This window comes from Parambassis ranga, chromosome 5 (genome assembly GCF_900634625.1).
Source record: "Parambassis ranga chromosome 5, fParRan2.1, whole genome shotgun sequence".
Lineage (NCBI taxonomy): Eukaryota > Metazoa > Chordata > Actinopteri > Ambassidae > Parambassis > Parambassis ranga.
The window spans coordinates 18,719,492-18,735,218 of NC_041026.1; the positions used below are offsets into that span (position 1 = coordinate 18,719,492).

A 15,727-nucleotide genomic window follows, 5' to 3' on the forward strand; every position below is an offset into this window, starting at 1 on the left:
TTCTTTTGATTTTTTTTCTCATAATTACATCATACATTGCCTCAAAAGCTGCAGGATTATTTAAAATACACAGTGTAACAAATCTGAATAATGGTGTTATTAAATGCAGGAGTTACATAATTTACAGTTAGAAGAACATGCAGAGTCTACTAGCAGCGAACTCAGACTGAGTCTAAATGTGGGCACACAGCTTCATCATTCAAAATAACCTGGTTGTCAACTGTGGCCTGTTGTCACGTAAAAGTCGCACAGGTTACGATAACTGCAAATCTGTGTCTTGTGGTGATAATGTTACTGACAGTTGCATGACCTTACAGTTTTTCTATGTGCTTTAAAACACGTTGCACCATGTCAGGCTTTGTGCGATGTGATGGAAATAGACATATATGAGATACACAGCACGCAGTAAAACTCCTGCACATGTTTAAGCAGACACAGTGATGTGTTGGCTCAGTTCACTGCTGGTAAACAGTCTTCTTTGTCGTATTATTGGCTGTTTATCTTAGCTGCTGCTAATCTCACTGTATATTTAGAAAACATTTGACTAAAGAATCTGTGCCCCTCATTAGCAACATCTTAGAGTGTAGGAAAAATTGACCCAATCCACTTCTGATTAGGCAACATGAAAAGAACATGGGGAAGTTTAGAATAGAAATACTTTATTCATCAGATGAAGTATTATACAGTTTATGATCATACACCAGGATTTAATATCAGTACCACTGAGCAAGCTTTTTAACAGTATTTACAGGAATCATGTATTTAAACCAAATATTTGCGAAGAACAGAAATTGGTAAATTTGGTAATTTTACGTTACGTAAAAAATTACTTTTACTTATGTTATTGTAATTAGCAGTCAGCTCAAGCATGATAACTGACACAAAATAAACTTAGTAGAGAGTTATACATTATAAAAACTTTTAAGTTGATACAGTCATCCATTGTGAATCAGCTCCGTTTTGTCATACAGGACAGTAGCAAGGGTGTGATCATTTTATATCAAAGGTCATTCCACAGTATGACTTCAAGGCAGTAACAAATGGCTGAGCTCTCAGAGCATTGCTGAGGAGACAGCTCTATTTGTGTTTCTTCCAAATAAGCACACCCAGGAGCATAAGAGATCAAGTATCACATTTTTATTGAATATATACGCCTATTTTGTAGGGTGTGAAGTCCTCAGTATTTAGATCCTAATGCCCTCTCCCCTTCTTGGCTAGTTCAGTGTCCTCTTTCAACAAGGAAAGAATGCAAACTACTACACATCATATAACATGATCCCCTCCTTGTCACATATGGGGAACAAACACTTGACTTAGGGGAAGGTCAAGCTGCGAGCCTGGCCTTGTCTTCAGTTCATCTGTCAGGACACGCCACACAGCACGACCATTTAAAGAAAGGGTTTAAAAATACATCCATGCCCCCGAGACAACACAAGTGTCTGTCTCTGGAAAACCTTGAGACACAAATCGAATCACCTGTTCATTCCATATTGGACAATAGAAAGTTTGTTGTCCTACAGACAAAAAAACAACAGAACTTTATGAAGCCCAGTGTGACTTCAAGACTCCAAACACCACCTGCTGCATCATGGGAAATGTCACGTATGTGACATACAGAGGTCATCCCTCCTGTCAGTTAACTCGTCAACAACAAGTGGGTTGACCTAAACATAAAGCTGTCTTTGTCTGCAAACCTTTGACTTTTAGAGCACAGAGCATCAGTGTGTGAAGCTGCACACTGATTGGTTACAGTAATATAAATGCAGAGATGCAATCAGTGAAAGTGATTTAAAACAAAACAGCCAGTTCCTGTTAAAAAAGGAAACCGTTGTTGTACCAAGTTTGTTCTGCAGCTCGTTTACTGACTGCAGCTTGGTATGTGTATGTGTGTGTTTGTGTGTGTGCAGTAGTCATGTAGTAGTAAAATTAATTAATTTTGTCAAATCTGTTAAGCTGTTAGACTCGTTCCTTTTATACATTCTAAATTAATCTCTGATGGAGCCTGGTAGTACATTAATATGAGCTTGGAGGTCTGTCCCTAGAAAGCCGAAGCCCTTTGACCTCCAGGTGATGACCCCTTTAGGGGTAGACACATCTGTCATCAGTCTGAGCTTCAGGATTAGCACACTTCCATCATCCACAGCATGAACATCTGAGCCTTTACCTAACTGAATATCTGATGTTCAGTAGTTTTATAGGAGAGGTGTAAGCCTCTTTGCCTGAGTGTGATTTCAAAAAGTCCCAGATTGTGTTCGAATTCTGTCACTCACTGTTTCACTAGAAACATGAACCTGTTTCACCATCAGGCATCTCCCTAAAGGTAGTCTATAACTGAGAAAGTATGAATGTGGCAAAAACTGTTTTGTGCATGGAATAATTATCATTAATGACTCCTGTCATTATCTAGTTATATGTGTAAATGACATTTGTAACATGCTGGAAAGTAACATGCACAAAAATAGAAGGAGATAGGAGGAGACCCCAACAATTCCCAACAATTCATCTTCATCACCTGTCACTTCCTTGTTTTGTTGTAAGGATCCCAGTGGTGCCTGGAGTCAGTAATTACTTAAATTCTTTGGGATAATATGTCCATGTCTAAAAACAGGGCTGCTTTTCTTAGTTAAAATCATACTGGATGGATGGATGCATGGATGGATGGATGGATGGATGGATGTGTAGATGTGTATAATGTAGTGGTGTTTTGGTGAAATCCACGTGTTGCCCACAGGAGGCGCTATAGTTGTTTTACAAATGCATTATTATTTAATAAATGAAACACATAAATCATCATCCAAATTCTGTATTCAGTTTTCTTTACACTGTTTATCTAAAATTTATTATATACTGATGGTATGAACGTTGTCCCAACATTGATCATTGATGTCCCAACATGATCATACTTACCAGCTGCTCATGATCATACTTACCAGCTGCTCATTGCCGATGATAATTAGACTCTTCTATAGGCATTATATTTTATTAAACTATTACATTTTTAAAACATTTAATCACAGTTTTCACCTTTCATGTGACTATATGGTAAAATATTGAGAATTGTTGTAGTATTTCCATTTATAGTTTTTGCTACAGTTTTATTTGTAAACGTGTTTTGTGATTGACATTTATTTGACATTTGTCTTACCGGAGACATACTTCTGGAACAAAGGAAATGAAAGCTGCTATAAATATGGATATTGTTCTTTGTTCTATTGTCTGCTCTTGTTAACTGAACAAATCTAATTAAGTTTGGGATTTGACAAAATGCGGAGCTCAGCGCGTGTTTCTTCTATCATGAGGTATAATTATTTCCACAAGTTCTTAGATTAGCAACGGTCAGGCCCAATTCTGTTCCTTTGTCACAGGAAAGACTTGCAAGGCTTCTGCAACAGAATACCAGTGACACATGAGAGCTTCTCCACGGCTAAACTCAGATCCTCTGCAGTGCCAAGGTGCATTAAAGAGATTATCATAAAGAATGTCTGAACTTTATTAACCAATATGCCTGCCAGAACAATATTTACACAAGGTTAAAATATGCTGCATTGTAAGTGTATAAGGGTCTATATTTACGCTTTTAAAACCTTCCTCCAGTTTAACAAGAGTCCATCATGTGGCATTGTTACTCTTAGTAGTCTCTCCAGTAGTTGAGGACACATGTGATCTCTGCCTCTCTCTCTCACCATTTGAGCATTTAAAGAACTAAATGACACTGAATAGAATTTTAGTGAATGACTTGGGGAAAACTACAAACTTTATGAATGTAAACCTGGCTAATCTACTAATGACACCAATAATGAGTTATTTATAATTTTATATATAATATATATAAACTAAGAAACCATAATCAGCCTTAGCAATACCTCACATTTGATTTATCATTATTTTTCAAAACATATGTATATATGTATAATCAGGTAATTGTGAAAGAAGTCAAAGTTTAATCTGTGATCAGTGATGAAAGATGCTGCACATCAGACTGGAGGCAATAAATACTCAAACACTACATGACCAAATAAAGGAGGCCCCTTCTGCTGAGTGAACACTGATCTCTCTATATAAGAAGGGAGGTTGGATGCCCCCAAGGACTGTCAGGCGACCAGTCAAGGTGAGTGAGTTACAGTCTTTTATTAGCAGGAGGGAAAGCCAACAGCTTAATGAACAATGCAGGGCATGGCCACTTATTGCTAGAGACACAACTGTTGTATTTATTTCCAGGAATTCTCTGGACAGTTTATTAAATATAAAATAGTTTAATTACAGTTGGAACTTTTTTTTTCTTCAGCACCCTGAAAACATCCAACAGCAGCTGTTCTTCTGGAGAGAGTGAAGAAGGTAATTCACAGTTTCTATCAATGTCCTAAAGTTCAGTAATTCTCTGTGTGGAGTGTTTTTTTAATTAACATTTTTTGCATGTCTTATTAAGGTGAGCAATGTTAAAAACAGAAGAGAAATGTACGTATTTAAACAGAGATTTGGCTGCTAATGATGTCATGTGAGCAAATCATTGATTACAGCATTAACATAATAGCATGTATGTTGGACCATTATGAGTTAAGAATCAGTCTGAGAAGAAAATGTGACTGACACAGTGCATGTTGTCATTTTTTTTTCTTACTTGCAGTAAAGGGTCATCATGAGTGGGGACGCAGAAATGGAGTGTTTTGGCCCGGCGGCCGTATACCTCCGCAAGCCAGAAAAAGAGCGGATTGAAGCCCAGAACAGTCCCTTTGATGCTAAAACATCCTACTTTGTAACAGAGCCCAGTGAGATGTACCTCAAGGGAAAACTCACCAAGAGAGAGGGTGGCAAAGCCACTGTGGAGACTCTGTGTGGAAAGGTGAGTGTGAACCAGCATTTAATAATGGAGTAAAGATGCACGGATGTGTGTGTGCTCTAATTCAACATATAATGCAGAATTGTTTGACTGTCTTAGTAAAACATCCTCTCAGTTTTACAAAGTTATAAAAAATGTGACATAACAGTAAAACGACTTCTGTTTTCTATAATTGTAGTTGTGGCCACCTCGTTTCTTCATTTCTCTTCTTTCTTCTTCTTCTTTTCTCTTCGTGTGTCAGACTATAACCGTGAAAGAAGATGAAGTCTTCCCTATGAACCCTCCAAAGTTTGATAAGATTGAGGACATGGCCATGATGACCCACCTCAGTGAGCCTACTGTGCTGTATAACCTCAAAGAGCGCTATGCAGCATGGATGATCTACGTGAGTTTGACCTGATCGTCCTGTCAATGTGAACTTATGATGACTGCAGAAAGATGTGCATTACAGATAATCCCCTCTGTCTCCACAGACCTACTCAGGGCTGTTCTGCGTCACTGTGAACCCCTACAAGTGGCTCCCAGTGTATGATTCCGTTGTTGTTGCAGGTTATAGGGGCAAGAAGAGAATTGAAGCTCCGCCCCACATCTTTTCCATCTCTGATAACGCCTATCAGTTCATGCTCCAAGGTTACAGTCCTTTTTCTTGTATATTCACAAACACAGCAGCTACACATCATAGATCAACTTCTAACTACTGTATGTCATTTTTGTGTCTTGCAGATAGAGAAAACCAGTCTATCCTGATTACGTAAGTCTCAAAACACTTACACAATTAATTAATTATTTACTGTGACCCAGTGAGTTTGAAAATATATTTTTTAACACTCCTCCACCCAGTGGAGAATCTGGTGCAGGAAAGACTGTGAACACCAAACGTGTCATCCAGTACTTTGCGACAATCGCAGTGGCTGGAGGAAAAAAGGTTGAACAAACTGGAAAAATGCAGGTAAGAAGCAGGTAAAATTGACATGAAATCTAGAACCAAACACAACATTCTTAGACTTACAAAATAAATGATGTTTCTAAGGGGTCACTGGAAGATCAAATCATTGCAGCTAACCCACTCTTGGAAGCTTATGGTAATGCCAAGACAGTGAGGAACGACAATTCTTCACGTTTTGTAAGTAATTTTGGTTATTCATTCCTTTCATTTGAATTTATCGACAATGTTGTGGTGACATCGTTGACTGTAACAGTTCAATCTAATCTGCCTCCACATAGGGTAAATTTATCAGAATTCACTTTGGGTCAACTGGAAAACTGGCTTCAGCTGATATTGAAACATGTAGGACTTTTAAAAAATAATTCACAACATATTCTTAAACTGTTCTCAAAGAAAGATTTTAACTATGTTCAACTTAAAACAGATCTGCTGGAGAAGTCTCGAGTGACGTTCCAGCTGTCTGCTGAGAGGAGCTACCACATCTTCTATCAACTTACGACAGGACACAAACCCGAACTGATAGGTCAGCCTGTTTTAAAGAATGCCTCATCACATACATACACATATGTGATGTAGATGTAGATTCTAGATTCTAGACTATGTTTTTTCCCTTCTTCAGAGGCTCTCCTCATTACCACCAACCCTTACGACTATCCCATGATCAGTCAGGGTGAAATTACTGTCAAGAGTATCGATGACATTGAAGAATTCATTGCCACTGATGTAAGAACATGATTAACTACACTCTTATAAAAACATGTTTGTCTTACAGAGGTTTATCAAAATTATTCTTTTCTATTAATGTACACAGACTGCCATTGACATCCTGGGCTTCAATGCAGAAGAGAAGGCCAGCATGTACAAGCTGACTGGATCTGTGATGCATCATGGGAGCATGAAGTTCAAGCAGAAGCAGAGAGAGGAGCAGGCTGAGCCTGATGGCACTGAGGGTAACATTCTTTCTTTATATAGCTTACATGTAATAGTTTAGATAATTGTTGATATGTTTGTTTTTGCTTCCACAATTAATGCACAGAGGGTATGCTTTGCCTACCAGCATCGGCTGGTTGTCAAAGTAAAAACTGTATATTCTCTTGTTTTTAGTTGCGGATAAAATCTCATACCTCATGGGACTGAACTCGGCCGACTTGTTGAAGGCTCTGTGCTACCCCAGAGTGAAAGTCGGAAATGAGTTTGTGACAAAGGGCCAAACTGTCCCACAGGTAACACATTCTCAAAGTTCTGTGGTGCTCTTTAATTCCTGAACACTTTATTCATTACAGCGTGATGACATCTTTAATTATGATCTATCCTTGTACCTGTCTGTATTTGAAATCAGGTCAACAACTCTGTGATGGCTCTGTGCAAGTCTGTCTATGAGAAAATGTTCTTGTGGATGGTCGTTAGAATCAACGAGATGCTTGATACCAAACAGCCCAGAAGCTTTTTTATCGGTGTGCTGGACATTGCTGGGTTTGAAATTTTTGATGTAAGTATAAATGGCTAAAACTTATATAACTAAAATCTTTTCAGTGTCCTTAATGCTCTTGCTGATCTTTGGTATCTTCATGTATTTAGTTCAACAGCCTGGAACAGCTGTGCATCAACTTCACCAATGAAAAACTGCAACAGTTTTTCAACCATCACATGTTTGTCCTGGAGCAAGAGGAGTACAAGAAAGAGGGAATTGAATGGGAGTTCATTGACTTTGGCATGGACTTGGCTGCCTGCATTGAGCTTATTGAGAAGGTGAGCAACTTGTTGTATATTCTCCGACTTGTAAATCAAATTGGAATTCAAAACTTGTTTTAAACACTCAATTTTATCATTACAGCCAATGGGCATCTTCTCCATCCTTGAAGAGGAGTGCATGTTTCCCAAGGCAACAGACATGACATTCAAGAACAAAATGTATGACCAGCATCTGGGAAAAAGCAAATCTTTTGAGAAGCCAAAACCTGCTAAAGGCAAAGCTGAAGCTCATTTCTCCCTCGTGCACTATGCTGGCACTGTTGACTACAACATATTTGGCTGGCTGGACAAGAACAAAGACCCACTGAACGACTCTGTGGTTCAGCTCTACCAGAAGTCTTCAGTCAAACTGCTGGCTCTCCTCTATGCATCTCATGCCTCAGCAGATGGTACCTGCTGTTATCTATTTCCACAGCATTAGATGTTTAAAGTACAAATGAATTAAATGTGTAAAAGTTTGATTATTGATCCATTGACAGCTGAAAGTGGTGGAGGTGGCAAGAAAGGCGGTAAAAAGAAGGGTGGCTCCTTCCAGACCGTGTCTGCATTGTTCAGGGTAAACTGTGACTGAATCAAGCATGTAGTTGCAATTTGTTTTATGCTGTCTGCTAACTAAATGCCTTTGGGTTGCTTTAGGAGAATTTGGGCAAGCTGATGACCAACTTGAGGAGCACTCATCCTCACTTTGTGCGCTGCTTGATTCCCAATGAGTCAAAGACTCCTGGTAGGCTTCATCACATTATAAAGTTATGAATTTGAAAACACTGTTACAATGCAACAAAACAATTAATCTACCATTACTCTAAGGCCTTATGGCGAACCACCTGGTCATCCACCAGCTGAGGTGTAACGGTGTGCTAGAAGGTATCAGGATCTGCAGGAAAGGTTTTCCCAGCAGAATCCTCTATGGTGACTTCAAGCAGAGGTAGCACAAACATCGTCTCTACAGTCTTTGAAATGTTTTCTTTTCCCTTCAAGCTACTCTAACTGAATGAAATCTTTACTTTACAGATACAAAGTATTGAATGCTAGTGTCATCCCAGAGGGTCAGTTCATCGATAACAAGAAGGCCTCAGAGAAGCTTTTGGGATCCATCAATGTGGACCACACTCAGTACAAGTTCGGCCACACCAAGGTAGAAGAGGAAAAACAGCCCTGGAAAAGGCTTATGATAAAGTAAAGGACAAACTATCTAGATTTATAACTGCAAAATTGTTTCTTTTTATTGACTCTCAGGTGTTCTTCAAAGCTGGTCTGCTGGGAACTCTAGAGGAGATGAGAGATGAGAAGCTGGCTGAGCTGGTCACAATGACTCAGGCTCTTTGCAGAGCTTTCCTCATGAGGACAGAGTTTGTCAAGATGATGGAAAGGAGGTCTGTTTCTGATAGTGTCTAAATCCAAAACACCTTTAGATATGTGATACACAGTTTGCATTTTTGTCTTTGGTAACCAGAGAGGCCATTTTTGCCATCCAGTACAACATCCGCTCATTCATGAATGTCAAAACATGGCCATGGATGAAGCTGTACTTCAAGATTAAGCCTCTGCTGAAGAGTGCAGAGACTGAGAAAGAGATGGCTCAGATGAAAGAAGACTTTGAAAAGACTAAAGACAGCCTAACAAAGGCTCTGGCTAAGAAGAAAGAACTGGAAGAAAAAATGGTTTCCCTGCTACAGGAGAAGAATGACTTATTGTTGCAAGTGCAGTCTGTGAGTCTACTCTTTACACGTCTACTACTTTTCTTGCCATGTAATAATAATTCAACTAACAAACATTTTTTTGCATTTGATTTTAGGAAGGTGAAAACCTTGCTGATGCAGAGGAAAGGTGTGAGGGGCTGATTAAAGCAAAGATCCAGCTCGAAGCAAAGCTGAAAGAGACAGCTGAGAGACTAGAGGATGAGGAAGAGATGAATGCTGAGCTGACTGCCAAGAAGAGGAAGCTGGAAGATGAGTGTTCTGAGTTAAAGAAAGACATTGATGACCTGGAGCTCACCTTGGCCAAAGTAGAAAAGGAGAAACATGCCACTGAGAACAAGGTTATAGGATTATCTGTAATGGGATAGTAAATATTAAACGTATGAAAAACTTTGAAATGTAAAATGTATATCAACCTTTACAGGTCAAAAACCTTACAGAGGAAATGGCCTCTCAAGATGAAACAATTGCTAAACTGACCAAAGAGAAGAAAGCCCTCCAAGAGGCCCATCAGCAGACCTTGGATGATCTGCAGGCAGAAGAAGACAAAGTCAACACACTGACCAAGGCCAAGACCAAACTGGAGCAGCAAGTTGACGATGTGAGTAACCTACATTTCAGACCACTGAATATTAAAATCGTGAAGATCTAACTATGTGATACATGTGTGTCTTTGACAGCTTGAAGGTTCTTTGGAGCAAGAAAAGAAGCTGCGCATGGACCTTGAGCGAGCTAAAAGAAAGCTTGAAGGAGACTTGAAACTGGCCCAGGAAACCATCATGGATCTTGAAAATGACAAGCAGCAGTCTGAGGAGAAGAATAAGAAGTAAAAAAATAGAGTTCATCTACCCACAATTTTATAAAAGGTTATAATGAAACACCACTTAAACATACCAAAATCCATTCCTCCTTTTTAGGAAGGACTTTGAAATTAGCCAGCTTCTGAGTAAGATTGAAGATGAGCAGTCTCTTGGGATCCAGTTGCAGAAAAAGATTAAAGAACTTCAGGTATCAGTTTAAGTATTGGGTGTGAAATGACATATAAAAAGGCATATATAAAAAAAAAAAAGAAACATCAACAATTTTCACTTAAACTTTGTGTGTTCAGGCACGTATTGAGGAGCTGGAGGAGGAGATCGAGGCTGAGCGAGCTGCTCGGGCCAAGGTGGAGAAGCAGAGGTCTGATCTCTCCAGGGAACTTGAAGAGATCAGTGAGAGGCTTGAAGAAGCTGGTGGTGCGACTGCAGCCCAGATCGAGATGAACAAGAAGCGTGAGGCTGAGTTCCAGAAGCTTCGCCGTGATCTCGAAGAGGCCACCCTGCAGCATGAGGCCACTGCTGCAGCTCTCCGCAAGAAGCAGGCTGACAGCGTGGCAGAGCTGGGAGAACAGATTGATAACCTGCAGAGAGTCAAACAGAAGCTGGAGAAAGAGAAGAGTGAATACAAGATGGAGATTGATGACCTCGCAAGCAATATGGAGGCTGTTGCCAAAGCAAAGGTGAGACTGTTACAGTTTTATAAACAGATAATAAATTGTAACCTTTTTCTTCATGCTAAATGTTTGCTTTTTTCAGGCAAACCTTGAAAAGATGTGCAGAACACTGGAAGATCAACTGAGTGAACTCAAATCCAAGAATGATGAGAATGTCCGGCAACTGAACGATATAAGTGCACAAAAAGCACGACTCCAGACTGAAAATGGTACGAACCTCACTTTAGATGTTAGTTATAGTATTCTGCAAAAGTAACCCTCTTTCAACAATTTGCCAAATTGCCTCACATAGTACTAATGTGTGAGGCATTTATAACTCTCCCTCTCTTGTTGAAGTGCATAGCGACATCGGTTTTCTTTCTTTTCTAGTGGTACACAAATTGTACCTAAATTCTTTAGTTTCAACAGTGAACATCATATATGTTAACTTCGCTTCTTTAAGTTACCCATTAAAATGTAAAATACCTAATATCTTTGATTAGGTGAATATGTACGCCAGCTAGAAGAGAAAGAAGCTCTTGTGTCTCAACTGACCAGAGGTAAACAGGCTTACACTCAGCAGATTGAAGAGCTGAAGAGGCACATCGAGGAGGAAGTTAAGGTAACAATCAGTGAGAAACAGCAGGACAACCTCACTGGGAAAAGGGCTACTAAGACTGGTATGTAATATAAATCTGGTTTCCATTTGGATTATAGGCCAAGAACGCCCTGGCACATGCTGTTCAGTCAGCTCGTCATGACTGCGACCTGCTCAGAGAGCAGTATGAGGAGGAGCAGGAGGCCAAAGCTGAGCTGCAGCGTGCACTGTCCAAGGCTAACAGTGAGGTAGCTCAGTGGAGAACCAAATATGAGACTGATGCCATTCAGCGCACTGAGGAGCTTGAGGAAGCTAAGTAAGCCTTTAGTTTGGGCTTTGTTAATTTGTGGTGACTTGAGGTTATAGAGTACTGTGAGTCTGACAATCCAATACTCCTAACAGGAAGAAGCTTGCTCAGCGACTTCAGGATGCAGAGGAATCCATCGAGGCTGTGAATGCAAAATGCGCCTCTCTAGAAAAGACCAAACAGAGACTGCAGGGTGAGGTGGAGGACCTGATGATTGATGTGGAAAGAGCTAATGCTCTGGCTGCTAACCTCGACAAGAAGCAAAGAAACTTTGACAAGGTTAGATGTTATTTTAATTTCAGTGGGTTAAAGGTGGTGACAGGCAACACTGATTTGTTTCTTATTCATTCAGGTTCTTGCAGAGTGGAAGCAGAAATATGAGGAGAGCCAGGCAGAGCTAGAGGGAGCTCAGAAGGAAGCTCGTTCTCTGAGCACTGAACTGTTCAAGATGAAAAACTCCTATGAAGAAGCTCTAGACCACCTGGAGACTCTGAAGAGGGAGAACAAGAACCTGCAACGTAAGAGAGTAAAATGCTGCTTGTCCCAAAATTATTTTTAATTTGTACTTAAATGTATGTTCTGCTCCAACAGAGGAGATCTCAGACCTGACTGAACAAATTGGTGAGACTGGTAAGACAATTCATGAGCTTGAGAAGGGAAAGAAGACAGTGGAAAGTGAGAAGTCAGAAATCCAGACTGCCTTGGAGGAGGCAGAGGTAAAATTGAACTCTACCCACTTACTCTCATATTCAGTGACTGTGCTGTATTTGATAAAGGTCATACTTCTTCACAGGCCACTCTGGAGCATGAGGAATCCAAGATTCTCCGTGTCCAGCTGGAGCTCACCCAAGTCAAAGGTGAATTTGACAGGAAACTTGCAGAGAAGGACGAGGAGATGGAGCAGATCAAGAGGAACAGCCAGAGAGTGATTGATTCAATGCAAAGCACTCTTGATTCTGAGGTCAGGAGCAGAAATGATGCCCTGAGAATCAAGAAGAAGATGGAGGGAGACCTTAATGAGATGGAGATCCAGCTCAGCCATGCCAACCGCCAGGCAGCTGAAGCTCAGAAACAGCTGAGGAACGTGCAGGGACAGCTTAAGGTACATCCAGTGGGAGCTTTTTGGCTTACTGAGATTAGAGAAGTGTTTGCTGAAATCTACCAATATTGCACTTCCAGGATGCCCAGCTTCATCTTGATGAAGCTCTCAGAGGTCAGGAAGACATGAAGGAGCAGGCCGCCATGGTGGAGCGCAGAAACACCCTGATGGTGGCTGAGATTGAGGAGCTGAGGGTGGCACTGGAGCAAACAGAGAGAGGCCGCAAAATAGCTGAACAAGAGCTGGTGGATGCCAGCGAGCGTGTGGGACTGTTGCACTCTCAGGTAAACAAAGTTTAAACAAAGACATATATAAACTAGATTATTATTGTGTATTCCAATCCAATACTTTATTTTTTCTGTAGAATACAAGCCTTATCAATACAAAGAAGAAGATGGAGGCTGACCTTGTTCAGATCCAAGGTGAGGTAGAAGATGCTGCCCAGGAAGCAAGAAATGCTGAAGACAAGGCAAAGAAGGCCATTACTGATGTGAGTCATCCTGATGTATTTCTATGCAGTAAACAATTCTTAATTAAGCTACTTTACTACTTTAACAATACATATTTCATGGTAGGCTGCCATGATGGCAGAGGAGCTGAAGAAGGAGCAGGACACCAGCGCTCACCTGGAAAGGATGAAGAAGAACCTGGAGGTGACAGTGAAGGACCTGCAACATCGCCTTGATGAGGCTGAAAATCTGGCCATGAAGGGTGGCAAGAAGCAGCTCCAGAAACTGGAGTCGAGGGTAAAGATGAACCAGTTTGCCAACCTGATTGCAGCTTTTATTTTGCTATCTGTTTTTAGAACTCCCAGTAATCCCACATGTTTGTCACATTTTAGGTGCGTGAGCTGGAGGCTGAAGTTGAAGCTGAGCAGAGACGAGGTGCAGATGCTGTCAAAGGTGTTCGCAAATATGAGAGAAGAGTGAAGGAGCTCACCTATCAGGTACACACAGTTTCTGTTGGATTGATGTATGTGTCCAACAAAAATGATAAATCTAATTTTCAGTCTTGCTCTGATGTGAACTGCAGACAGAGGAGGACAAAAAGAACATCAGCAGACTTCAGGATCTGGTGGACAAACTGCAGCTGAAAGTGAAGGCCTACAAGAGACAGTCTGAGGAAGCTGTGAGTCACATTCTTATATACGGTCACATTAGCAGCACTAATCCTGTGTATTTCAGAATATGTTAACTCAGCATTAACATGAATTTCATTAAAGGAGGAGCAAGCCAACACTCACCTGTCAAGGCTCAGGAAGGTCCAGCATGAGCTAGAGGAGGCTCAGGAGCGTGCTGACATCGCCGAGTCTCAGGTCAACAAGATGAGGGCAAAGAGTCGGGAAATTGGAAAAGTGAGTAACAGATAGTTTCATTAACCTAACTGACCCAATGAGCTGGTGTAGGAAATTAATGATGTGTTTTTTATTCCCATTTTAGGCCAAGGACTCTGAAGAGTAGGCTGAATTCTCTCTGAGAAGCCCAGATGAAAATCATAAAATATGATTTTTCACTGAAATGCTCTCATTAAATGCTGTAGTTTTACATTGAATACATTGTTGTGCCTTTCTTGTCTGCCTTTAACTCATCAATGAGTGAAAGCGTCCTGCTGTAAATGAAAAATTAGATGAGATGGGTCTTGGTGTCCTGTTGAAAAACTGCAAAAACAAAATTAGCAATCCATACAAGGGATGCATTCTCTCTCCAGCATGGCACCAGTTAAAGGTAGGGTAGGAGATTTTGAAAACTCAGTGAGAGTCAGCCAGATTTTGAAAGTAAACACATGCCCCTTTCTGAGAAGTCACACTAATTTAACAAAAAGTGCATCAGAATGAAATCTCCTACCCTACCTTTAATAAAGGCTTTTAAATAAACTATGACAAACTCTCTGCATTGAATGGAGTGCGCAAATCATGCAGATGTCTCAGTCTCAGTATGTGTGACAGCCCTCTAACATCACATCACACATGAACACTCTTTAACTGTTCTATGCAGAAACTCTACTCTGACAAACAGTACCAGACACAATTTGTCTTCATTTCATTTTTTATAAGGTAATGCTAACCAGCTTCTGTTTACCTTTTTATTATTATTATTATTAAGTCAGGCTCTCATTCTAGTTACCATGGGTACCAAAAAGTTGGGACATTTTTGTACTATGGCTGGAATTTTTTTTACCACCAACATGTTATATTTTTGTGATGAGACAGAAACAACTGTGTGACCTGAATACACAACATGAAAACAGTTCAAGGAGCGATGTGACTATAAGTCCTGGTATCTCCTAGTTCTGATGAGGTTGCTAGGCAACAAGTTGAGCTTTTATGTATGTACAAATACATTATTTTTACATCGCGGAACAGTCTGTCACACAGCGACGGAGAGATGATAAATTACAGAAATGGTGAAAGAGGAGCAAAGCAAGCATTCAGCATGTGCTTCCTCTTCAGGGAGCCTTTGTTATTAACAATGTGAAAACGGCTGTCTCCTCCCTCTGCTGCGCACCTGTTAGCTTCTGAATATATGGCACCATGTCAGACACTTTATACTCCTCTGCTATTGTTAGGCTACTTTACACACACACACACACACACACACACACACACCACAGGAGACAGTTTTATCAGTCTTTTGTCTACTGTATGTTTGTTTTTTTTAAGATTTAATTCTAAAGTATAAGACAAACTTGTGCTAACACTTATGTTAGTGTTATTTTTATGATTGCGAGCATTCACAAAAGCACACCACAACAACCACTGAGTTGTTTATAGTCTTTAACTGTTTAACTTCTGAACAGATCATGACCCAAATAATACATAAAACACACTGAAATACAGCGGAATATTATTTTACTAAGAAAATCTGCATCCAAAAAAGAAATGCAAACTCCAAACTTGTCATTAACACACATGCCTACATGTAAAGACACACCTGACAGACACATCTCCTTCTCCTCTCTGGTTAATTGTAAGTAGAAGCAGTTTTACCCAGTTGAAGCTCTGCAGCAGCGACCCTGGTCTC

At 40.3% G+C, this 15,727-nt stretch overlaps 1 protein-coding gene across 1 annotated transcript; it reads left to right on the plus strand.

Moving 5' to 3' along the window:
• Positions 1-4,092: 4,092 nt before the first annotated feature.
• LOC114436797 (myosin heavy chain, fast skeletal muscle-like) lies at positions 4,093-14,258 on the plus strand. Its single transcript, XM_028407252.1, has 41 exons — positions 4,093-4,108; positions 4,286-4,335; positions 4,625-4,840; positions 5,079-5,222; positions 5,311-5,467; positions 5,561-5,588; positions 5,678-5,786; positions 5,868-5,960; positions 6,062-6,125; positions 6,208-6,306; positions 6,403-6,506; positions 6,595-6,733; positions 6,888-7,006; positions 7,123-7,272; positions 7,362-7,532; positions 7,618-7,924; positions 8,015-8,091; positions 8,172-8,259; positions 8,343-8,460; positions 8,547-8,670; positions 8,772-8,908; positions 8,989-9,244; positions 9,331-9,573; positions 9,657-9,833; positions 9,913-10,058; positions 10,150-10,240; positions 10,341-10,730; positions 10,807-10,933; positions 11,207-11,325; positions 11,421-11,617; positions 11,704-11,887; positions 11,961-12,126; positions 12,200-12,324; positions 12,402-12,710; positions 12,788-12,991; positions 13,072-13,197; positions 13,283-13,453; positions 13,549-13,653; positions 13,740-13,835; positions 13,930-14,061; positions 14,147-14,258. The coding sequence occupies exons 3-41, from the start codon at positions 4,637-4,639 to the stop codon at positions 14,165-14,167; spliced, it is 5,817 nt and encodes a 1,938-aa protein (XP_028263053.1). The 5' UTR covers positions 4,093-4,108; positions 4,286-4,335; positions 4,625-4,636; the 3' UTR covers positions 14,168-14,258.
• Positions 14,259-15,727: the final 1,469 nt, after the last annotated feature.

Coding starts and splice junctions, on each gene's coding strand:
- LOC114436797 (XM_028407252.1), top strand. CDS start 4,637: ATGAGTGGGGACGCAGAAATGGAGTGTTTTGGCCCGGCGGCCGTATAC. Junction 11,326..11,420: donor ACATCGAGGAGGAAGTTAAG/GTAACAATCAGT, acceptor TTTGGATTATAG/GCCAAGAACGCCCTGGCACA. Junction 13,454..13,548: donor TCCAGAAACTGGAGTCGAGG/GTAAAGATGAAC, acceptor GTCACATTTTAG/GTGCGTGAGCTGGAGGCTGA.